This window comes from Carex rostrata, chromosome 12, assembly GCF_964058835.1.
Source record: "Carex rostrata chromosome 12, lpCarRost1.2, whole genome shotgun sequence".
Lineage (NCBI taxonomy): Eukaryota > Viridiplantae > Streptophyta > Magnoliopsida > Poales > Cyperaceae > Carex > Carex rostrata.
The window spans coordinates 10,675,727-10,701,194 of record NC_135929.1 but is presented as its reverse complement, the minus strand read 5'-3'; the positions used below and the strand labels follow the sequence as shown (position 1 = coordinate 10,701,194).

General features: G+C 36.0%; 2 protein-coding genes and 2 long non-coding RNA genes across 4 annotated transcripts; 2 read left to right on the top strand and 2 right to left on the bottom strand.

Annotated features, from left to right (window-relative positions):
• Positions 1 to 1,148: 1,148 nt before the first annotated feature.
• LOC144562991 (tubby-like F-box protein 1) lies at positions 1,149 to 4,056 on the bottom strand. Its single transcript, XM_078312363.1, has 4 exons — positions 3,556 to 4,056; positions 2,953 to 3,040; positions 2,377 to 2,506; positions 1,149 to 2,002 (listed from the first exon to the last, which is right to left on the bottom strand). Exons 1-4 carry the CDS (start codon positions 3,892 to 3,894, stop codon positions 1,423 to 1,425), a joined length of 1,137 nt encoding a protein of 378 aa, XP_078168489.1. The 5' UTR covers positions 3,895 to 4,056; the 3' UTR covers positions 1,149 to 1,422.
• Positions 4,057 to 8,387: 4,331 nt separating this feature from the next.
• On the bottom strand, positions 8,388 to 10,308 carry LOC144562567 (uncharacterized). The gene is made up of 2 exons (XR_013514152.1): positions 9,941 to 10,308; positions 8,388 to 9,750 (listed from the first exon to the last, which is right to left on the bottom strand). It is a non-coding gene; the product is annotated as an uncharacterized LOC144562567 (long non-coding RNA).
• On the top strand, positions 8,851 to 10,830 carry LOC144562568 (uncharacterized). The gene is made up of 3 exons (XR_013514153.1): positions 8,851 to 8,970; positions 10,028 to 10,142; positions 10,304 to 10,830. It is a non-coding gene; the product is annotated as an uncharacterized LOC144562568 (long non-coding RNA).
• Positions 10,831 to 23,051: 12,221 nt separating this feature from the next.
• LOC144563724 (uncharacterized) lies at positions 23,052 to 24,819 on the top strand. The gene is made up of 2 exons (XM_078313216.1): positions 23,052 to 24,328; positions 24,643 to 24,819. Exons 1-2 carry the CDS (start codon positions 23,131 to 23,133, stop codon positions 24,678 to 24,680), a joined length of 1,236 nt encoding a protein of 411 aa, XP_078169342.1. The 5' UTR covers positions 23,052 to 23,130; the 3' UTR covers positions 24,681 to 24,819.
• Positions 24,820 to 25,468: the final 649 nt, after the last annotated feature.

Here is a 25,468-nt window from a genome sequence, read left to right as displayed (position 1 = left end):
AAGCTCTTGATGACAATCAAAATAAAATTGAAATGTCATAATTTTTTACATGTGCGATAAAATGATATAGATCATATCCAACGGTTTTGTTTTGATTTTTAAGTTTTAAATTTTGAATTATTAAAGTTTTAAAAAATGAAGGTATGGTGGAGGCACAAAAAATAGAGAGGCATTTGAACCCTCATCTTCAAATAATCAGCTACACATAATTTACAAATACGAATTACAGTTTCAATTTAAAAAATACGGATATGGATAGGAATGATTTTTAATTATTTATATCCATATCCGTAATTTTCAATTATGAGATATCCCCTACCGATTCGCTTTATTTTATGCAATTTCTTTTTCGAGCCTTTGACTAATTCTCTTACCCTTTGACTTCTTTTATTTTATTCTTCAAATTTTCAAAATCTGTTTAATAATTTGTTGAGGTCTGATTAGGATTACTTCACCTATTCTATGCAAATCACACCTCCCAACTTTGCTAATACATTCATTTTTCTTGAAATAGTGCATTAACTATAAGAAATTTTATTCCTTACGACCTGATAATTATAATTATGTACATTAATTAATATAAACATAAACCCAATATTCGTCTAAAACAAAGAAGTAAAATAAATTCAAAGTTTGAATAAAATCAGAGATTATTATAATTTTGTACATTATAATTACTGTTTGAGGGACTTATAATTGTAATTATGTTCATGAATTATTTTTGTTTGAGAAAACTAATTTTTTTTAATAATAAGTTAATTTTATTACAATATAGGAATTATGTATTCAAATGATATCCATATTTGTATTTGCTTAATATACAATCCGGATACAAATAATACCCGAAAAATAAAAATAAATACAGATATGATTTTATCACCATCCAATCCATTTGCATCCCTATACCAAATCAAAAAATAATTACTAAAATGTAGATTAATTTTAACAATTTAAATTCATCGTTTGAAATTAAAATTAAGCTCTTAAAAAAACTTAGTGACCTTAAGATCACCATAATAATAGTATTCTACCCCGGTTGGGAATTTTGAATTTTCATCTTCGTAAATAAAAAAAATTTGCATCTCCTTTTCCATGGTACCTTCAATTCGTAAAATCTCGTCAATGAAAAAAAGATCTTAAGATGTAAATTTGGACATGTGAGGAATGATGTCAATTACTTGAACTCATCTCGTCAAATTAAATACAATCAAAATACATTCCAAGAAATATACAACAGCTTCTTACCAGCACCTCTGCATTGAACAAAAAAGGAAAAGGAAAATTATCCTTGCCCTTGAATTTACATCCAAAAAGAACAAAAATCACAGTGATTAATATTCTAGTCAATGCTACGATCACAAACCCGAACCCATTTTCCAAACCATCGATTAGTTTTAGTTTTAGCATTCAAATAACAGTTTTTTATTCACAAGCAAGCTTAGTGCCGAAGCTGGTAAGACAAATTGCAAAGGCCTGGAAAGCTGAGAGCGGCTCCTTATAATCCATTGTAAAAATGTCATCGCCTACTTTCCCGAACTGCAGTAAAACTGTTTCCTCTTGATCGTTTTCTGAAACAAGCTGGAAGTTCTTGACCGATGCAACAGTAACTCGACCGTGAAAATTCAAGCACCAGCACTGCAGATGCTCATGCCAGCGTGGCGCCTTGTTCTTTAGAACCAATTTCGGACTCACTACACTATTCGGTTTCAATTTTGGGGATTCGGGTTTGTACTCATGCAGCAAACTGTCTTCTTCTTTGCTGGTTTGAGAAGAGGTTTGGAGAGTAGTGTGAATACGCCTGGGACCGCGAGACTTGAGGAGGTTGAATTTGTAGGAGATCTGACCGACCTCGAAATTACCAACAGATGGGTTGGGGCTGACTCGCTTGGACCCAAATCGCTTGCTGGAGAAGTGGGACCCACTTCTGGTTGGAAGTAACTTGAAACTGTCGTCTGGTTGTTGGCTGTCATAGATTTTGAAGTTGATACCAAGGAAATCAGATCTGCAAGCAACAACACAAGAAAAATTGCTTCAGCATTAAATTGGTTCAATTTCTCTGTTTGTACTGATCAGATATTTAGTTAGCATGAAAAATTTGCAGAAACAGTAACGGAACTTAGTGCATGCCCCTTAAATATTGTTGTTCAAGGGAAGAAATTCAAGGCCTGTTCTTGATTGGAAAATACAGGACTAATATTTGCTAACTATATGCCGATTATAATGTTCATTCATGCACACAAAGATAGAAAAGAGAAAAAAAAAGAAGAAGCCAAAGTTAGTCTGTAGAAACAAAGCAATCAAAGCAATTCACTAATATTTATACGTAGGGACCAGACATAACTTTGATGAAGAAATTAAAAAAAAGGGGGAAAATACCTAAGTTTTCCAAGATAGGAATAGCCGCCTTGACTCATGTCCTCTACATCAAGGGAGATGATGTATTCTCCATGTGCACCACGCCTATACCTCTTAGCCGCCATCAGAAACTTCCCCAAATCCATCAAAGCTGTCATGTTTAAAAAAGACAGAGTTACAAAAAGTGTTGGCAACTAGCTCGCTTATGGTATATGCCAATTATACGAATATTATTTATTTGCTAACTTAACTTAGCTCGCCTGTGGTTTGTGTGGAAGCAAAGGAATGAGAAGGTCTTTAGAGATAAGGTGTTGCCTTCAATGAATTTAGTTGATCGAATTCATGAGGAAGGAATTTTGTGGATAACATTTTGCAAGGGCAAATTGAGATGGATATGAAAGGTTGCAAGGAGAGGCAATGGATGTAATTTTTATTTTTTTTGTTTCATTTTTTTGGTTTGGTAGCTTCTACCAACATTGTCAAAAAAAAAAAAAAAAATTCATAAAAAGTTGTGCTCATGTTTCATTCAAAAGGTTGTACTTTCGAAAGGTTCACATCATCAAAGCAAAAAGTAAAAGTGAAAAAGAAATTACTTACAATGTGTTAAGCCCAGATACAGATAATATATCGATTCCTTCTTGTTCCTTTTAATAAAGCATTGTGTCATTGTCTCCTTTGATCCTGGCTGTTTCACCATTATATTAATACACACATTAAACATTTTATCCAATAAAAAAAACTATTGTAGAAAACAAATCTTATAATAGTTCATAAATTTTGAAACTTATCTTGTTAACAATTTTGGTTTTAAAATTTCTATTTTAAGGTTAATTAGTAAACCTGCAACTAAAAATCAATGGTACATTACATAATATTCTTATAATCAATTACATAAATTACAGAACACAAAGTAATAATCCTAATTTATTACTTGTACAATTAAAGATTCCATCCCACCAAACACACAGAATACATCTTTCAAACATCAAACCATGGAATCATCACCCCTACAGGGCCTCTGCATTTAATCAAAATTATCCAATCAAATCCTCTATCTATAATCAGTCCTATATTTCCAGTTTAATCCCAAGATCACACATTTAAGCCTCTTCTCTACAAATTTAAAGACTCCCAATACTTTTCGAATTTTGGAAATAAAAAAGATAAAATCCAAAAAACAAAAAATTGCCCATCAATAACCTGTTTGAGGGAAGAAGGGAAGGTGAATTTCCCGCATTCGATTGGTTTTCTGACAACGCTTTGGGTGACAACGCGCCACCGCTTACAGACACCAGCGCAGGAGACAACATCTCTACGCTGAGGCCAGCGGTCACACCCAGCCTCGACCCGCCTCACGATCTCCCCCAGTAGCTCAGGCAATAGACTCGACCATCGGTCTGACTGCTCCTCCTCTGGCACTGGTTCCGATTCGGTCTTTCTCTCCAGCTGCTCCACCACCAGAGCACTCATCATCCCCGACAGAGAAGGCCACCTCCGCCTAGCGCGACTCCCTCTCCGATCAGACATCGACGGATTCATGGCATCGATAGATCGATCGATCGATGTATCTATCGATTTCAGCTGCTGCTGCTCAGAAATTTTTTCTCTCTCCGCGTTCCATCCCTCGTGTCGAGTTTGGTCGGGAGATGAGAAGAAAAAGGTTTCCTGTGAGAAAGAGATTTCCAATTTCTAGTCAGAGATACAAATTACATCCAAGTACCTCTACTTTTATGAATTCGTATCCTCTGCATTAACTCAAAAGGGAATCTCCTGAGTTAATGAATATTGACCATCCGATCTGCTTTAAGAGTCGTGCATACTAAATCCACACTAATATTAAAGGGTACCTATATCATAAGGAGGGACCGGATTGACTCCGTTTAAAATCAGACGGTTGATATTCATTAACTCAAAAGATTCCTTTTTGAGTTAATGCAGAGGATATGCATTTTACTTTTATAATTTAATAATTAATAGAATATTTCTGTTTAGATTTGTACCGTCCGATCAGATTTTGGGTAAAGATTTTAACAGAGTAGTTCTAGCTTCATGCAGCGCACGAAGCATATGGAATACTGTTTTGAACTATAGTATTTGCGCTGTATAAAGCTAAAGCTACTCTGTTAAAATCTTTACCCCAGATTTTGGACTTATCTGGCTCGAGGTTATGATCGGACGGTCTGGATCCAAACAAAAATGCAAGTTTAGTTTGAATTATTTCGTTTGGAACCAATTATCATATTTTATACATTGTGTGGGTAGATATGAGATAATTCACTATACGATTTTTGATAACAAATTTATTAAGGGCAGTGCACGAAAGTCGTAATTGGGGGCATGCGAAAGAGAGAAATATAAATGCACATGGTGTATGACCGTACAAATATTGATATAAACGAAAGACAGGTTTTTGATTCTTTGAATAGTTCATTGGTTAGTGCGGTAGTGGTACCCACTTTTCAGAGTATATGAAGAGTATCTGTGTTGACTTGTATGCACCAGGTTTTGCATGCGAGGAAAGAAAAGAAGAGCGCGTCTCCGTCTCGCGTGGCTAAGATTGCGGTAGCATTTGCGAACTGTTTTAGATTTATCCGAATTTTTTTTTATTCGAAAAATATATAAATTTTGAAATTAAAATTTTTAAAATTATGGATGATCGGAATAAAGAATCATACACTGATACACGTCTCAGGAGTAGCAGTAGAGTGTCTTGAGTTCACCAAATTTCTTTGCGAACTTAACTCTAAAACCTATCGAATTGACTTTAAACAACGAATTCAAATCGTTAAAATTTTTCTACCTTACAAATAATGTGGAGAAATTTTAAATTAATTTTATATAGAATCAAGTAGTCAAAAGACATTCAATGAATGCATTAAAATTAATTTATAAACTTTCTAATTTTGACCACTTGACTTTATACTAAATTAATTTGAAACTTTAAAATTTTCACATGTAGACACATCACTCATAAAATAGAAAAATTTTAACGGTTTGAATTCGTCGTTTAAAGTCAATTCGATAGATTTTAGAATTGAACTCATAAATAAACTCGGTGAACTTAAGAACACCCTAGTTCTACTCCACATCTCAGTTAAAATAAAGAATCATACAAGGATAAAAAATAAATTCGACCGTTTTAGGTATGGATTTGGGAACTAACTCTTAGTATAACCAACAACGGATTCAAGATTTTCGTCAAGTCGACAAAAAAATTATTGAATTGAATTTAAATAGCTAATCGGGTTTAAACCCATTAACTAATTAGATACTTAATGAAAAACAATGATTTAACTTATGCTTTTCAATACTGTTGACTTGTAATTTCTGATTAACCTACAATTTCAATTACCAATCAAAATTAAAAAAAATATATTTAAATTTTAACTCTAAATTTAATCCAAATTACAAGTTAAACATCTAGAGAAGGGCAAAAAAAATTTCAGAAAAAAAACAAAGTCAATTAAAACGTTCCGATCTCTACTAAAACTCAAAATCTAAAGAGAACTGCCCCTCTTGGGAGCATGTGGGTCCACCCCTGAGTATAACTTTTGTAAGTTCATTTTTTGAATGAAGCCGGACCACAGCCTTATACTCAAAAAAAAGAAGGGGACAACGCTCTCTAGTCTATGCACACTATTTGAAAGAGACTTTTGTTACCTCAAAAATTAATGTAGACTCTACAAATGTTGTTGCACTTATATACGGACGGTTGAATTAATTTAGGTAGTTTAGTTCGGACTAAAAGACTTCTAAAAATTTAAATTTGATTTAAGTAGTTTGAAATTCGGCAACTTACAAAAACTATAATATATAGTTGTTTAAAAAAAAAAAAACATTTTTTTATGCTCCCATGTATCATTTACAAATTAATTAATTTGTGTGGAGCATACAGAAATTGTTAATCTTAAATTTTGCATGTTATCATATATTTTTGTTATGATATCAGCACCGCAAAGTTGCTCAATATCCGAAATTGTTAATCGTAAGATTGATTTAATAAAATAGATTATTGGTAACAATTATCAATACTTTGCTCTGGCTACAAGAATGGAACAGTATTCACGAGAGTATTCGTGAGGGTATCATTATAGTTATTCTTATTGGTAATATTGATACAATTGATGTCTGTTCAGTTGTTTATTGTGCGCTTGGGAAAAAAGAAAAATTCACTCAGGCTTTACGAAAATCAGCCCACTTACACAGTATTTCGACCATTCAAAAATTATTATTCCCGTTCCCTTTAGACGGCCGAACAGACCCTCAATAATTTTTTTTTTATCAGTGTACTTTCACATACTTTTTACTCTCGCAGATACTAGTCACTTTTTTACCAAATACTGTTCTATTCTCGTATAACTATGTCAAAGTTTCATGTCGGTGCGTAATAATCACAAAAATATGAACCCTGCATAAATTTAAATTTATAATTTATATATGGTTCAGCTAGCTCATAATTTGTAAAGGATTCACACGTGATTCCGTAATTGGTAGGTGAACTGTTGGCAACATTTATTCGTGTGAAAAAATAGTAATGATTTTAATGTTCCAAGATTTTTGTGCTATTAAATACGACAACCTCATCTTTTCATTTGCATTTTAAAAATTGAAACTCAAATGTCAAGTTCAAACAAATAATTTTGTTCATTTTCACGAGATTTACATTGGTGCAGTATTTACAAAATTTTGACAAAGGTCCCGTTTGGGCCGTTTCTCGTTAGTGAACTGCCTTGCATTTTGACAAAGGTACTGATAGGACATAATAATGATATTAAATTCTAAATTTTAATATAGAGCGGCTTTAAATTCTAAATTTTAACATAGAGCGGCTTTAAATTCTAAATTCTAATTTTTTTTCGAATCAAAGTTAATCGAATCACAAATTACAAATTACGAGCTTTTTTAGCTGTCCTACCGCTTTATTATTTTTTAAAAATTAGATAGCTTAAACAAAGCATTGCATTGGATCTTATCTGATCATATCAGGCATCTATTTGTACTATTTGAAATGAAATCTTGAATTTGTACTGAGCCACTAACGTTGCTCTAATTTGAATAGTACATATTAATTTCATATTCAAATCTAAATAGTTCGCAAACCAATTTCGAACGAGCTATACCCAGCTTGTTTGAATAAGATTGATTTGTTTTAGAACGAACTTCAATCGAACGAGTTAATTGCAAAAAAATTTCGAATCGAAATCAATCAAATCACAAACTACGAACTTTCTTGGCAGCCCTACTTGCACTTGAAGCACTGAGATCTATGGAATATATGAAATCACCGAGAAAGGTGTAGGTCCGATGCCCATCGGACCTAGTTTGGTTTTGATGGACAGATCTACCGTCTAATTTGCTTCAGGATTTGTGCGCACGAATATTAAAACAGTCATGAAAGTTCTGGCACAAATCCTAAAGTCAATTTGACGGTGAGTGAACCCGTTGAAACCAAAGTAGGTCCGATGTTTCCGAAATCACCACATACACATCAAAGGAGAGTGAAAAATTTAGACCATATATAAATCACATTTTGAAGGACAATTGTCCGTCTCCTTGGTCGGTGTTAAAATAGACTAGACCTGAACTATTTTAATTTGTCCCTCATTTCCTTTTTCTTTCTTCTTGGTGTATTGGTACTAGAAAACTGCCCTGTTGACTGTTGCAGTAATACAAGATCCATCTTACAGAAAAAGATGTATTTTTTAAGGTTTGCAAGGCATTGGAACCCTAAAGGCACACCTAATCGGTCACAAATAACAATATGAAGTTCTTTTAAAATGGACATGACACCCTTCTCTATCTTTCATTCCTCTTGGCATATATAATTCAAGAAGCATCAAGACTTCTAACTGGCTAAAGCCTCCAGAAGAACACCTCATTTTTTTATTAGCATATACTAGTCAAGTACCCCTTCTCATAAAATATAGACAGTATATTATGACAAATTAAGCATGTTTTCCAATTTTAATCATCATAACTAAATTTGTACATTTTTATGAGCAAAATTAGTGTAACTTTTAAGAAGAAACATGGATTTGAAATGGAAACACTGTGTATCAAGGTCACTAACCAAATTAATACATAGTATCTGAAACACTTATTAACAAGAAATATATACATATCAAGGTCATGTGACCGAGTTCAAATAAAGAGTATGCTGTGGTTGCAAAATAGTGAGAGCCATAATTTATAAAATCAAATAGCCGACACCAATTGTACACTTTTTGTGCAAGAGTAGTCTTTCCGAGTCCCACCGAATCACCAAATTGAACCCACAAAACGTCTCTTAGTGTTCTCATCAAGCAACTCTTCGACAAGGTGGTTTCGATCAGCCTTGAAACCAACAACATCGGGATCAATGTCAGGTAACACCAGTGGCTTGATGGGTAGTGTCGATCTCTTTCAACCTTGTTTGAATATGACCGATCTCATCTACAAATTTGTGCATGGCTACAATCTTGTATGACATTTTCTATGGATATAAGAGATAAGAGTCAGAAGCAGATAACAGACGAGAGGCAGAAACAATGAGAGACCTCCGGGGATTCACCTGTTGCACCCAATGTTTTTGCTTCTCATCTGTTATCTGCTTCTTGTCAGCATCCTTCAGAAAAAGTCTCAAACAGCTAGCAGAGTTCATCAGTTCGGTTCGGCTAAAATCAAATTAAAATAAGCCAACCAAAGTTTTATTTGGTTTTAAAAATCAAATTAAAAAAAGCCAACTAAAGTTTTATTGAAGGATGCTGACAGGAAGCAGATAAAAGAAGAGAGACCTCCTCGGATTCACCTGTTGCACCCAATGTTTTTGCCTCTCATCTGTTATCTGCTTCTTGTCAACATCCTTCAGACAAAGTCTCAGACAGCTAGCTGAGAGTTCATCAGTTCGGTTCGGCTCAAATCAAATTAAAATAAGCCAACCAAAGTTTTATTGAAGGATGCTGACAAAAAACAAATAACAGATGAGAGACCTTGGATTCACCTGCTGCACCCAATGTTTGTCTCTCATCTGTTATCTGCTTTTTGTCAGCATCCTTCAGAAAAAGTCTCAGACAGCTAGCGGAGTTCATCAGCTTGGTTCGACTCAAATCAAATTAAAATAAGCCAACCAAAGTTTTATTGAAGGATGCTGACAAGAAACAAATAACAGATGAGAGACCTCGGATTCACCTGTTACACCCAATGTTTTTGTCTCTCATCTGTCATCTGCTTCTTGTCAGCATCCTTCAGAAAAAGTCTCAAACAGCTCACGGAGCTCATCGGCTTGGTTCGGCTCAAATCAAATTAAAATAAGCCAACCAAAGTTTTATTCAGTTTTTAAAAATCAAATTAAAATAAGCAAGCCAACCAAAGTTTTATTGAAGGATGCTGACAAGAAACAAATAACAGATGAGAGACCTCGGATTCACCTGTTACACCCAATGTTTTTGTCTCTCATCTGTTATCTGCTTCTTGTCAGCATCATTCAGAAAAAGTCTCAGACAGCTCGCGGAGTTCATCAGTTTGGTTCGGCTCAAATCAAATTAAAATAAGCCAACCAAAGTTTTATTGAAGGAGGCTGACAAAAAACAAATAACAGATGAGAGACCTCCTCGGATTCACCTGTTGCACCCAATGTTTTTGCCTCTCATCTGTTATCTGCTTCTTGTCAGCATCCTTCAGAAAAAGTAAAAAGTCTCTGTAACCACTTGCGCATCAATGCCGGTTCGGTTCGGCTCAAACCAAATTAAAATAAACCAACCAAAGTTTTATTTGGTTTTTAAAAATCAAAGTAAAATAAGCCAACCAAAGTTTATTGAAAGATGCTGACAAAAAACAGATAACAGATGAGAGACCTCCTCGGATTCACCTGTCTGTTATCTGATTCTTGTCAGCATCCTTCAGAAAAAGTCTCAGTAACCACTTGCGCATCAATGCTGGTTCGGTTCGGCTTAAACCAAATTAAAATAAGCCAACCAACCGACCAAATAAGAACTGAACCAAACAAACCAAATTAAATTTCAAATTTCGGTTGAATCGAAAATTTCACAGAAAAATCCGACAAACCCAGAAAATCATCGCAAGTACAAAAAAACAAGAACGAGTTCAATCGATTACTTTCATTGAACAAGCAAAATAGCAATATCCATTACATTGTAGCTAAAAAACACAAGAAAATAAAGTAGAAATAGATCTAAAACAATAACTGATGGTAACAATAGAAAGGATCATTGTTTGGAGCCATGAGTCATTGAACAAGTTAAATCTAGCCTAAAAGCCCGAATCAACAAAAGAAAAAAACCCAAATCGACAACAGAAAAACGAAGAAACGCCAACCAAATAATATGAGACAAACCTCAAATTCGATTAAAAGAAAAACGAAGAAACGATCACAGCGAAGCGATTTACAAGTTGAGATGAACAAGATAATTCTCGCGAGACCATGTCGGCTTGCATCGCTATATTGGATCTGGTCCTCAACTAAAACCCTAGATCTTTCCAGAGAGAGAGAGAGAGAGCGAAGAAGGAATTAGAACTAGATATAGAAGTGAGGATGTTATTGTGGCCCAATATTTTCTTTTTGGGCTGTCTACCCTTTGTGCACTATTATTTGTTACTTCTCTTTGGGCCACAATAAAACGCATTGTTTTTCAATGGCAGATGTTAAATTCAGATATATGCCGTCACTTTGATTCATAATCAAATTTGAGGTTCGATTTGAAAATTTTCAAAACCGAAATAACCGAACCGACCGAACTTTTATATATTATGAATTTGGTCCGGATTGTCCCAGTTTATTTCTTAATACTCCGATACATCTCTTAATCAATTGTTTAAAGACTTCATTTTATTTCTTAATATTCCGGTTTATTTCTTAATACCCCAATTTATTTTTTAATATACTTCGGTTTATTATAAATCAATTGCTTTAAATAAAAAAAATAATATATTTCAATTTGAACTGAACAAACCGAAATAAAATTTTGATTCAGTTCAATTCGGCTGCAATACTAAATCGGTTCCGTTCGGTTCTATTTTTGAAACGGAATTATAACTTTAGTTTGTCTAGTTCCCGACAAACACTCCTAATTGTTACTCGGTTCAGTTTCAACCGAACCGAACCGATGAACACCCCTAATTGTTACTCCCCTCAATAATAATAATAAGAAAACTTAATATAATCAAATGCATAAGAGGACCAAAAATTAAAGATCTTTAATTTTTTATACAGTGTAATTACAATTTTGATAAAACTTTACAATAATCAAAAGTGCCTATGAATTACAAACAATGAAACAATGTTAATAACAATGAATAAAGCAATATTGGGGGAAAAAAAATGCCCCGTCGAATACAGAGAGAAGAGATGGCCGTTGTTACGCCATGTATCCCCGGCAGTTCGGCGCATTGCATAACCACGGCACTCTGTTTTCCTCACTCGTGGCCACTTCGAACATATAGTCAAGTCTACATGCATCAAATAAGTATAGAAATTAGCAATAATAATAGAAACTTCTACTGTAGTTCTAAATTACAAAATATATGGAGAAAATTATGTAATGTTGGGTTGTATGCATGCAGATCTATGGTAAAGACTGGTATCAGCTTGGTACCAATACCTTAACTTTGTAGGTTTCGTGTTAATGAAATCGGTGGTGTTAAGCCACTTTTATCAAAAAAAAAATATATATATGGAGAAAATTAAGTGCTACATACGTTAGCTCTCGACCAGCAGAGATGTTTTCTCTGGCTACGAACACAAGTCGGGTTGTGTTTCCCATAGGCAATTTCCTTGCAAAGCAGTTCGGTTGGCACTGTTACCAGTAAAAAAAACTCTAGTTAGTGCATATCAAATTAAATCCTGTAAATACCAAAATTTTTTGCTTTTGTTTTGTGGGAAAGAACTTGTAAAAACAAGAGGCATGGGCTTACCGAGTGATTGATGAACCGTGCTACGTTGCCTTTGTCAGTGGCGTCGATTACTACCTGATCGCTGACTTGGAAGAACTAAAGAAAAAAAATCGTAAAAAAAGTTATGTTAAGCCCAAATCATAGAAGAAATTATCAAAAGTATGATAATGAAGTTAGAAAAAATATAACTCACGTAACAATGTTTGTTCTTCGACTGGTAGTACTTCTCTCTCGCATCACTGACGCTGAGCCTAATTAGCTCACCACGATATTCAATGATCTGCAATTAGATAACATAACAAGTAATTACATAAAAAGAGAAAATTGCATAAAGTACCATTTCTCCTAGGAACTTTACTGAAAGTTTATGTGATGGTTATTATTTTTTTTTTAAGGAAAGAATTACAAGGCACCATTTGTCTGACAGACTTTCTAAATGGCAAGTAACAACTAGTAATTATTCAGCACCGGCCATGATTCCTTAAAAAAAAAAAAAACCTAGTAATTATTTATTTAAAAATGAAAGAATTAAATTGTACCATTTGTCCTTCTTGAATGGGCCTGCGAGCAAAGAGTCCCCAGCCTTGTATGCCCGATTTGCCAAAGCATACTATGCGATCTTCATTTTTCTATAATACACCAAGCCAACAAAAACAAATTAGAAAATAAAATAAGAAAAATTTAGAGAAGTACCACAAGAGTAAAAAAAATAAAATAAAGAGATAACCTTCAAGTGCTGGAGACGCTCCTCGAATGTGGCGAAGGTGATCATGTCCTGCTCACTCTGTCAAGTCATACAAATTAATAGGGATTAAGCAAACACACAGATGTATCAAAAGGTAGCAAAGTGAAAAAATTTTAAATTATTTTATCAAGAAAGAGCAGAAAATTACTGGAGGTATGATGCCTATTTGTCCCTGAATAACCTCCAGTGAATGGCGGCGATGCCCCATAACGAGGTGAGCAACTGCCTCTTCTCTTCTCTGAAATTAAAAAATTATAACTACTGAAAACCTTGAAAGAGATTTTGTCAAACTGAAGTCTAGAACTAAATCATCATCAAATCTTACCTGGTTAGTCTCGGATTTCAGTACTGTACTGGTTAAGGCCCTGTAATCACTCGTGCCAATACCAGTACAGCCCCATTCAGGTCCAGGTACAATCACAAGACTCATTTAAATTGACAATTCTTCCAGCTTAAACTCCCTCCCTCTCTCTCTCTTACTCAGACACTTGCTGATTTAGGAATGGAGAAACAAAAGGCAGCTGCTACACAGACCTCTCTCACTTCTATTTATACTAGATTGTGGGAGCACAAGAGGGATAAACAACCCTAATTTTAACGACTCAGATCAACAAAATGAATAGGAAACGTATCTTGTTAGTGACAGCTCAGATCAAGAAATCTTTGATCTGGATGACTCGTAACAATGTTGCAGATAACCTTTCAGGTCCAAATCAGGACAGCCCAAAAAGGAAAAAAACAAAAACAAATACAAATACATACCCTTTCAGACCACCTAATCTGGACCTCTCGATCTGTTTGACAGCTCAAAACAGCTATAATTGTATCCTAGTAAAAACCCTAGTTGGAACGGCTTGGACCAATGACTATCTAATCTTGACGGCCCAACCATATACATTTATCATAAAAAAAAAGAACCCATAACATTTATGGTAACAATTTTCAAATTAAAATTCAATTATGACAATAATTATGTTCACTTTCATGTACAAGGAATATTCATAGTTAGCTGCAAATCTCTTTCATCCCCCTCTTCCAAGTACAAAGAATACAATCTTGCCAAAGATTGCAGAAATAATCTCTATATCATCTTGATAAAATAATGATTACGTACCTTTTTCTCTCCCTTTTGATATATACGGCATCTCGCACAAGAGCCCTCCTCAAAGCTTGTCGAGGATAGATCTGCCAAAACGGGACTTGTGCTCGATCTCTCAATACAAGGTAATTCTGGATTAGAAGATACCCCTGCTGCTGTTGTGTCGATCTCGACCAATCCAGCATTGAAATCAATGACTCTGCGTGGAAATTAAGCCATTAGACCAACAAATTTAGCACAGTAATTCCAATTTAATTATAAGAAGAAGAAAAAGATAGACTACGTGTGATTCGAGCAGTAGGAACGAAATTGGCTCATCTCCCTTCCAAGCCTCCTTAAATGATGCAACTGATAGCAGCACAAATATCAAAGTTAAAATATTATATGTAATAAATAAAATATTTAAAAGTTTAAGAAAAAAATTTGCTTAACCGAACATGATCTAACTAACACCAAAAACGGAGAAAAAAAGATAAGACTTAATTATTGGAAAAGGCACTAGACCGGCCAGGTATTCGTCACCAAGCGGTAAAACATTCACCTGATGTAAATAATCAAGCTTAATAGTAGATAAAAATAATAAATTAAATAGAATACCTCTATGCAATATCCAGCTCTCAATGCACACATGGCATGATAGTAAGTGGAACAAATGAAACAATTTGTGCATGCCCCATGTGTTTGGTCACATATCACACAAGTCTGAAACCAAAGAGAAAAAATTAGTTAAGTTTGGCATAATTGAAATTATGATAAATCAAATTGCTCAAAATGGTTCAAAGTTTATGTGTTAGTAGTGACAAGATTTAGGCAGAATTGAAACTGGAAGAAAATAGTTATTATCAAAAGTTTTCTATATCACACAATGCAGTGTACACCATCTCTTATAAGCACATTATGCACAATAAAGGAAGGAAACCTATTCTATAATATATTTACATATATGCTATATATTCCAAAGAATAATAGATCTGTAAGGATCTTGCCAATCTCTAGGATCTGTAAGGATCTTTCCTAATCTCCATAATCTAGTAGAATATCTTGACATCCCCCCTCAAATTGATGATGGTGAAGAAACCAACATCAATTTGTTTACTAAGAAATTATGCCGAACCGTCGGGAGTGCTTTTGTGAAAATATCAGCAGTTTGAAGATTAGATGGCACATGAGGAAGTAATATCAGATTTTGGTCAACAGCATCTCTGATATAGTGGCAGTCAACCTCAATATGCTTGGTTCGTTCGTGAAAAACCGGATCTTTCGAGATGTGAATCGCACTGAGATTATCTGCATGAAGTGATGTGGGTGAGGATTGAATAAAACCAAGGTCTCCCATTAAACCTCTAAGCCAAACAATTTCTGAGCATGCTGATGACATAGCACGGTATTCAGCTTCTGTGGAAGACTTGGAGATACGATCTTGCTTTTTGCATTTCCAAGCCACAAGAGCCTTACCTAGGAAAACACACCAACCAGTTGTAGACTTTCTCGTATTTGGACAACCAGCCCAATCAGGATCAGCATAGGCAGAGAGATTGAGATCGTTTTCAGCAGAAAAGAAAAGACCTCTGTCTGGAGTACCTTTTAGATACCGTATAATACGGTGAACTGCTACTAAATGTAAATGCCGAGGTGCATTCATGAACTGACTCACCACATTAACCACAAAGGAAATATCTGGTCTTGTAATGGTAAGATACACCAAGTTTCCAACCAAGCTACGGTACAGGGTAGGATTTGGTAATAGATCCCCATCAGCCTTACGGAGTTTGAGATTCACTTCCATGGGAGTATTAGCTGGATTGGAAAACTGGAGATTTGCTCTTTCTATAATCTCATTCAGATACTTGTGCTGATTCACAAATAGTCCCTTTGGTGTATGGTGGACCTCAAGACCGAGGAAATACTGAGCCTCGCCAAGATCCTTCATTTGGAAGGAAGCTGTCAAAGCATCTCGGAGCTGATTGATACTCTGTAAATCACTACCAGTTATTAGTATATCATCAACATAAACAAGAGCCAAAGCGACCCCATTTGGAGATTTGGAAAGAAATAAAGATGGGTCATATTGGCTCTGGTGAAAACCAGCAGACAACACTACATTCTTGAAAGTACGAAACCATTCACGTGGAGCTTGTTTCAGTCCATACAAAGACCTCTTCAATCTACAAACTTCATTTGGATCAGAGAGGAGTAAACCAGGAGGCGGCTTCATGTAGATTACCTCACTCAATTCACCATGGAGAAACGCATTTTTGACGTCCATCTGCTTAATTGACCAGTGTTGTGCAGCTGCTATGGCAAGAACTATGCGGACTGTGGTCATTTTCGCAACAGGTGCAAATGTCTCGAGATAGTCTATGCCATGCTCTTGACTATAACCAAGTGCAACAAGTCGAGCTTTGTACCGATCAAGGGTTCCATCAGATTTCAATTTGACCGTATATACCCATTTACATCCAACTAGCTTCACATTTTTGGGACAATTAACCAAATCCCAAGTATCATTCTGAAGCAAAGCATCCAATTCATCTTTCATGGCAGTTTTCCAACAATCTTGTTTGACAGCTTCTTTAAATGTTTTAGGCATAGAAATTGAAGAAAGTGTGGTCATAAAACCAAACCGATCCGGAGGTACAGATAGACGAGGGGACCGTCTTACATGTGTAATCTCCGTGCCCAGATTTGACCCATTGTCCTGGTTCATGTCACGTGGTTCATCCCAACCAGATTCAAGAATAGAAACTGGGTCGAGCTCATCAACTGGGTGAGGTTCAGGTCTAGGTAACAGATTTGGTTCTGTTATTCCTTCATGCTCTAAATCTCCCGAGGATGGTGGTAACAGTGACAGGTTGTGTGAATGATCATTGGGCTGAGGCATAAAAGTTGGTCCCTTTTTCTTCCGTCTGGTGTAAACAAAACATGGATTAAATCGATCAGAGGAGATTGGTGTACTAGACTGATCACTTGTTGGTTGAAAAAGATGTAGTACAGAACAAGAAATATTTGGAGATAGAGTGGAGAAGTGGTGATAATAGAAGACTGATTCATTGAACAGAACATTACGAGAAATGCGAATTTTTCTTGATTTGGGATCATAACATCGAAAACCTTTTTGACCAACAGCATATCCTAAAAAAACACATTGAACTGATTGTGAAGAGAGCTTTGTTCGTTCTAAAGAAGGTAGATGAACATAACAAACACAACCAAAAGTGTGAAGCATGTCATAACTGGGATTCTTGTTGTGTAACAGGAAGTATGGAGATTGATTTTGTAAGTTTTTTGAAACTTGACGATTTATTAGATATACAGAAGTACGAGTTGCTTCATCCCAAAAGGTGGATGGAACTGCAGCTTCCAAAAGAAGTGCCCTTACAATATCTAAAATATGTCTATTTTTCCGTTCAGCTTTCCCATTTTGTTGGGGTGTTCCTGGACAAGATTTTTCATGGAAAATACCTTTTTCTAATAGAAAATTTTCAAATTCATTAGAAGTATATTCTCCACCTGAATCTGATCGAAATCTTTTTATGTCTTTCTCAAACTGATTTTTAATCATGGCAACAAAATATTTGAAATTCTGGAAAACATCGGATTTTTTTCTTAATAAATACACCCATGTATATCTAGTAAAGTCGTCAATAAAAATTACAAAATACTTGTACCCAGAAGCAGAAATGATAGGTGAAGGACCCCATACATCAGAATGTATGAGCTCAAATGGGCTTGAGGTTTTAGTAGTACTGACATGAAAAGGAAGAGTCTTACTTTTACTTAAGGAACAAGTAGAACAGTGAGTAGGAGAATTATTTTTATTTGGAACTAAACCTTTTTCAAACATAAGTGACATGCTATTAGAATTTAAATGACCTAATCTACGATGCCACAAAGACCACATATCATTTCTATGAGAACTAGCTAATGTAGAACCAACCAATTTTGCTTTGTTTTGTTCAACCTCAACAGGAAAAAGTCTTCCACTTTTATGCGCCTTCCCGATTATCTTCCCAGTTCCCTTGTCCTGTATCACACATTCATTAGGTGTAAAAAGTACATGACAATTATTCTCCACAAGTTGTCCCACTGAAATTAAATTTGTTGACAATTTTGGTACCAACAAAACATCATTTAAGAAAGTATTGTTCATAGATACCGAACCAATGCCGGTAATTGGAAGGTTTGTACCATCAGCAGCGGAGATCATATCATTACCCCTGTATGGATTTAAAGACACAAAATCGTTTGGTACCCCAGACATATGGTTTGATGCCCCAGAATCAATGTACCATTTTGAGGAAGTGTTACCTGACAACCCCATAGCAGATAGGGCTGATTGAATCATTTGTTGGATTGCTTCGGGTGTAACAATTGCGGAGGAACTTGAGGCAGACAGTGCAGTAGTTGTAGTCGGTTCAGTCAGGGTAGAGGAAACATATGCAACAGGTTGGGGCTGTCTTGAAACTGAGTTCTGTTGAAACTGGGTCTGTCGATTTAGTGGGCGGCGACGACACTCGGTGATGATATGTCCCTCTTTCTTACAATAGTTGCAAAATTTCTTCTTGCAATCTTTAGCAATATGCCCGAATTCTTGACATGAGTAACACTTAACATCCCTGCCAACCCGAGGACTCTTACCTCGAGTAAGAAGTGCCATATTTGCAGAGTCAACAGCTACCGAGTCTTCAAGACTAGTCCGAGTGGACATGGTCTGTTCTTCGCGCATAAGTTCTCTAAAGCACTCTGCCAATGTGGGAATCGGTGTTCGTGCCATGAGTTGCCGTCTCACTGGCTCAAACTCAGGTCTAAGTTTCATGAGAAATTGATCTCTCATATTTTTCTCTTGTAGTTCCTGAATTGTAATTAGGGCTTCACTAGGAACTTTGGAATACAAAATAGAATTATATTCGAGCCAAAGAGACATAAAACCCGAATAATAATCCTGAACCTTTTTCTGACCTTGTGAATACTCGTGAATTTCTAAATCAAGCTGATACTTTCGGGCATCGCTATCATGGTGGTAGATGGTTTTAAGGTAGTTCCACATATCGGCTGCACTTTGATAGGGTCTGAGATTAAGACCGATATGGGATTCAACTGATCCAAGGATCCAACTCATCACACGAGAATTTTCACTAATCCATTTTTTCATTAGGGTTTTATTCTCATTACCATCAGCATCCCTACCCTTATCATCCTTAGGTTTTTTTTCACTACCATCAATGTAACCCCACAATTCATGCCCTTGAATGAAACACCGAAGATTAAATTCCCACAAAGAATAATTAGTACCATTCAAACACACAGGTATTATAGCACTCTTAGAGGAAAACTCCATTAGCAGAAATAAGAAAACTCACAACCTTGAAGAAATAACTAACCAGAAACGGTTGAAGCAAGACACAAACCACTGTGTGTGGCAAATCTCAGGAGAAAAAAAAAAAATCAAGAAAAAATTATCAGAGCTCTGATACCATGACAAGATTTAGGCAGAATTGAAACTGGAAGAAAATAGTTATTATCAAAAGTTTTCTATATCACACAATGCAGTGTACACCATCTCTTATAAGCACATTATGCACAATAAAGGAAGGAAACCTATTCTATAATATATTTACATATATGCTATATATTCCAAAGAATAATAGATCTGTAAGGATCTTGCCAATCTCTAGGATCTGTAAGGATCTTTCCTAATCTCCATAATCTAGTAGAATATCTTGACAAGTAGCACTTGTTTTGTTGTTTGATAGGCAGTCAGGTTATTTGCAGTCTATGAGTTTACCAAAGAAATATTTTCAAAAGGCGTCACCTCTGCCTCCACCTAAAAGCTCTGACCTGACTGACACCACTATTCTCATCCAAGCCTAGCTATGAGCTTGATTCCATTATGAAAATATGGTGTCTTGGATTTCTGAACTTTGTTAATAGTCAAGAAAGCCCAAAAGCAGCCCAGAAAAACGTTACAAAAATAAAGTACAACTTAATAACTGGACAGTCTATGTTCAATTAGTATGCCAGGGTTATGTACCAAATTACAATTCCTAATCCCAGGAGATAGGTTGGTGGTGGGATAAGTATTTTAAATACACCCGTACTAAAAATTTTATTGCAAAATGATAGTTAGTAGTAAATGCCAGTAAAACTGTAGAGAAAAGGGCCAAGATAAATTTCAGGTCGCAACAGCAGTACTGATTGCATTACCAGAATTACAAGCACTATGCCATTATTCTGGGACATACAGATCTCTGTTTCTATCTTAATAAAGTAAGTCTGATAAGAAACAATAAGAGAGACTAGTGCAGAATAAACAATTGCAACGAATAAATTAAGAGACGGAGAAAATAACTAACCTTCCCAAAAGAGTTCAAAGGTACTTTCCAGAAACCAATGGCAGACTCCCTGGAAATGAAAACTTTAGGCTGAAACTGAGCGCATGTCACATGCACCCAGAAGTCTCCTACATCTGTTTTCTTGAGCGCACCCCCTGTCACAAACAAGGGCATAATAATAAATTCCCTTACCATGCTAAAAGTTCCAAGGAGAATTAACGGGGTAAAACTACAGATACAAAGATTCTAGCAGAAGTTATGAAGACTTCGAAGATAATTTCAGTAAAAGAATAGCATTAAAATTCAAATAAATAAAGAGGCACCTTTAATGGGACAGAGACAACAGTCTTTCTTGACTTGAGGGTTTTTGCATGCCCGACAAACCCAAGAGGTGATGTCATCCACGTCTTGCGCTCCATAGCAATTTTGGTGCACTGCCACTAGGCATCTGAAAATTAACAGGCATGTCCACTTACCTCAAAAAGCCAAACAACTTAAAAAAACCTAGTTGGACGAAACCTTCATTTCTATGTCTCAAATAATTGTCATGGAGCATTCTAATGGATGAATGATGAAAGATGGCAAAGTTGGATGAATACTTGTACTTGAGAGGTACTGATTGGTAAATTAAAAATCAATTTTACAGAAATAACTCTGTTAGAGGCAATTGAACCCACAGAAAAAAAAAAATGACACTCCAAAGATACCTGTTGCATATTATCATTTTATCAGATTCTGAATCACCACAACACCAGCATATAGCACACTTCTCTATTGTCCACTTTGCAAGGACCGGCGTGGATGCAACTACAAATAACAAGAAATTAAATCCTATGATATAGCATATCAATTAAACAGGCTTTTGCACTTGGAAGGACCTTATTGAGTTATATTTGCTCCAGTTTTTCTTTAACTTTTTCCAGGATTTTGAATTATGAATTCTCCCTTTTGGGGAGATTGTCTTAGAGAAAGCTCTTCTCTACCATGCACCAGCATACAAACACTCTTAAAGAATGCTCCTTTCCTTTCTACTTGTACTCTCTTTCCATTTATCGTCATAAAACTCATAGTAGCCATTTTGGCTACCAGTTCAAAAGAAAACAATAAAGAAAATCATAAAATCTTTTACCTCGAAGCACATCATCAATCTTCTGTCTAATTGTAGTTGGGGCATTGGATTGTTTTATCGGTGTACCAACATTATTTGATTCAATCTATTGCAGCAATAAATGGAAAAATAAAAGCAGAATGTTAGATAATTTAGACAACATACTAAGAAAGAACCAAAGACCAACCTGATCTGATCAAGCTTAGACGGGATAAAAGTCCCTCAACCCGAAGCCATTCGGATCAATACAGCCTAACAAAATCCTGACAGACCAGATTTATTCCAGAGCCCTGAACAATAGGTGTGTCTTCTACTAATATAAATTTTGTGATGAAATATTTACCCATTCGTTTAATAATTGCAGGGTCTTCTCAACTTTTACAGCGCGTTTCCAGTTTTTACTGAGGGAGCCGCTGTGTTTCTCAAAAGCACAAGGCGTGATCTTGTTACCCATGCATGAACTGCACTGGCATGAAATCCTGTCAAAATTTAAGAACATGTGAATAACATTTTACAATTGATAGCAGGCAGAGAAGAGTTTAAGACTGATCACTAGTTTAAAAAGAAGAAAAGAACTGTGAACACTGTTCAGAAAAGCGAGATTATTGTAGCATCAATTTATCCTTATGTGGCCTTGGTTTAATCTAAGTTCGCACAAACACTTGTCAAGCTAAGGTCAACAGAAAGGAACAAAAATGCTAGGAATATAATGTCTTACGACATCCTGCAGTGATGGTGGAGTGCAAAACTGTGGGTACCTACTTGACTGGTAAATAAATAATAAAACAACAATAGATAACAAAGTTGAAAGTACTTACAAGTGTTTGTTAGGTAAATAAACCCCTTTAAAGTTCCCACAGAAGACAGGAAGCTCCTCTGGCAAACTATCTCTAGAATGGGCATTATCACATCTGCTCTCACAAAAAAAAAAGATGAAAATTGCCATGAAAATTTATACAAAGACAAGGTCTATCTTATCTTTTAGTGGGATGAGTATTGGCGTATGCAACACCAAGTGTAGGCACTTGGATTTATCAAATCTTACTCATATCAGGGAAGATTCTGACTGACAGGAGCTCTACCTCTTACAGCTGCACTATTAAGATTATTCTATATTTGATATTGTATGTTTAGTATGAGATATGTAAAATATAGTAGGATAGATTATTGCTCTTCTTTCTTACTGCTATATTAATCCCTTTCTCCTCTGACTTGTATAACGCCTAAGAATAAAGGCATAATTGATTGTAATCAAAGGGTTTTTACCAGTTAAATAAAATTGGGTGGGAGGGAGATTTCATGGGAGACTTGTGTTAATTCTTTTACAATAGTTTACATGGTATCAGAGCAAAGTTCGATTCTTGTTGTATAGTCGAGAGGAACCTAATTTCTTCTACTCTTCTCATTTAAAAAAAAAAAATCCCTATGGTTCTCTTTACTATCTGACTAAGGCGAATTGAGCCCAATTTCTATTTGTATTGTTTTTCCCATAGATCTCTTGTCCTTGGCTGACAAAAAAAAAATGTCTGAAATTGAAAAATCAGACAAAAGTGGCGGAGATGAGTATATCACTCCACATTTCATTAAACAATTGGCGGTTACTATGGCTGAGGTGTTTGCACAGAATCAGAATAAACAACATTCGAGTGCTCCTGCTGTGGCGGATGGGTCAAATTCACCAATTACTGTGAAATTTGATGGAAGAAACTATGGGATGTGGTCTCAAATGGTGGAGGTACATCTCAGATCGAAGAACAAACTCGGTCATGTGTCGGGAAGCCGAACTGCTCCTCGACAAGAAGATCCTGAGTATAAACAGTGGGAGATTGATGACAACACAGTAAAGGCATGGCTTCTAAATTCACTGGACCCGAGTCTGCTAGGTAATTTCCTATTTTTCCCTACTGCAAAGGAGGTTTGGGATGCGATCAAAACTGCTTTCTTTGATGGTAGCGATGGTACTCGAATTTATGAATTACAAATGAGAGTACGTGGCTGTACACAGTCAGGAGGGAGTCTGGAAGAATACTTTAATACCCTTCAAAGACTGTGGCGTGAGATTGACCTTCGAAAACCTAACAAAAACGTGTGTGCTACTGATATTGCAAACCGAAACCAGGAAGTTCAGGAGGAGCGGCTCTATATCTTTCTGGGTGGTCTGGATCGACACCTAGACAACATACGGGCTGAAATTTTGCGATATCAACCACTTCCCACTGTTGAGGAGGCTTTTGCAAAAGTACGAAGGGAAGATGTGAGACAATCCATTATGACGGGAAGAGATGAAGGTGTGAACCCAATGGCTATGATTGCTCAAGGTAATGGAGTCTCTAACTTGAACTTTGTAAGAAATATACCTGATGCACATGAGCAGTTCCAGGGGCAGTTTTATGGAGACAAAACAGGCCAGATGCATTCAACATGGTACTCTGGACCGGGTATCTCACAGGGACCAGCGGCACACATGATACCACACATGCCGGCAGCAGCAAAATTCGGCCAATACTCAGGAGGGATGAACCTGGCATCGGGTTCAAACTCTATGCAGAAGGAAGGAAATGAACAACCAGGTGGCGTTGCTCATTTTGCAGCAAAACAGCAAGGAAGTTCAAACCAAGATAAAAATAATCTCAAGTGCACTAAATGTGGTAACAGAAGGCACACTGTAGATCAATGCTTTGAAGTAATTGGGTATCCTGATTGGTGGTTCGAATTGCAAAAAAAGAAGAAAAAAACAGCAACTGGCAAGGCAAAGGCTAATCTGGTAGTGACTGGTAAGACAGAAAATGATTCCGACGAAGGTATGAATTTTTATACTTCCTGTGCATCTGATAAAAATAATACATGGATCATCGATTCAGGTGCAACTGACCACATGACTTTTTCACCAAATGATGTGACCAATAAAACAGAACCGAGAAAAACAGAAATTCTTAATGCCAATGGTGTGTCATATCCTGTGTCGGGTGCAGGGGATGTTCATTTGTCACCTTCTCTCACATTATCTAACACGCTTGTGGTTCCTTCTTTATCCTCCAAATTGATCTCTGTTGGACAACTCGCTGAAGAATTGAATTGCATGGTGCTAATGTATCCTAATTGTTGTGTTTTTCAGGACATTCCTACGAAGGAGATCATTGGGCGTGGTATTAAGAAAGGTCGTTTGTATCATTTAGAAGATTTGAAGTGTGGGGAGACAAATTTGACAAAAGGGTGCTCTAGATCAGAGGCTAAAATTTGGGAGTGGCATCGGCGATTAGGGCATCCCTCCTTTGGTTACTTACAAAAACTCTTGCCTAAGTTATTTTCTACTATTGATATATCTAGATTAAATTGTGATACTTGCATTAAGGCAAAAAGCCATCGTGTATCGTATAAACCTAGTTTGAATAAATGTCAATCTCCTTTTGATTTGATTCATTCGGATGTATGGGGTCCTTCCCCGGTGTGTTCAATTGGTGGTTATAAATGGTTTGTTCTCTTTATTGATGATTGTACACGGATGACGTGGGTTTATCTTTTAAAGAAAAAGGATGAAGTTGTCGATGTTTTTAAAACTTTTCACACTCTTATTCAAAATCAGTATGGGCAAAACATTAAAGTTTTTAGGAGTGACAATGGAGGTGAGTTTGTTAATAAAGCATTAAAAGATTTTTTCATCCATAAAGGAATAATTCATGAAACCTCTTGTGTTGGAACGCCACAACAAAACGGAGTGGCTGAAAGAAAGAATAGACATATCCTAGAAACCACTCGAGCCTTGCTAATTGAACATTCTGTACCACAAAATTTTTGGGATAGTGCAGTTATCATGGCTGTGTATGTTATTAATAGACTACCCTCTAAAATCAACAATTTTCAAACTCCTCTAAAAACTCTTTCTACCTTTGTGACAATTCCATCAGTTCTTAACCTTCCTCCAAAAACCTTTGGTTGTGTAG

Bases quoted from the DNA above. Each gene is read 5' to 3' on its own strand.
- LOC144563724 (XM_078313216.1), top strand. From the start codon at position 23,131: ATGGCTGAGGTGTTTGCACAGAATCAGAATAAACAACATTCGAGTGCT. The intron at 24,329-24,642 runs GTATGAATTTTT...TGTGTTTTTCAG, and splicing joins AGAAAATGATTCCGACGAAG to GACATTCCTACGAAGGAGAT.
- LOC144562991 (XM_078312363.1), bottom strand. From the start codon at position 3,894: ATGAATCCGTCGATGTCTGATCGGAGAGGGAGTCGCGCTAGGCGGAGG. The intron at 3,041-3,555 runs GTTATTGATGGG...ATGGTGAAACAG, and splicing joins TCCCTTCTTCCCTCAAACAG to CCAGGATCAAAGGAGACAAT. The intron at 2,003-2,376 runs GTATTTTCCCCC...TGTTGCTTGCAG, and splicing joins TCCTATCTTGGAAAACTTAG to ATCTGATTTCCTTGGTATCA.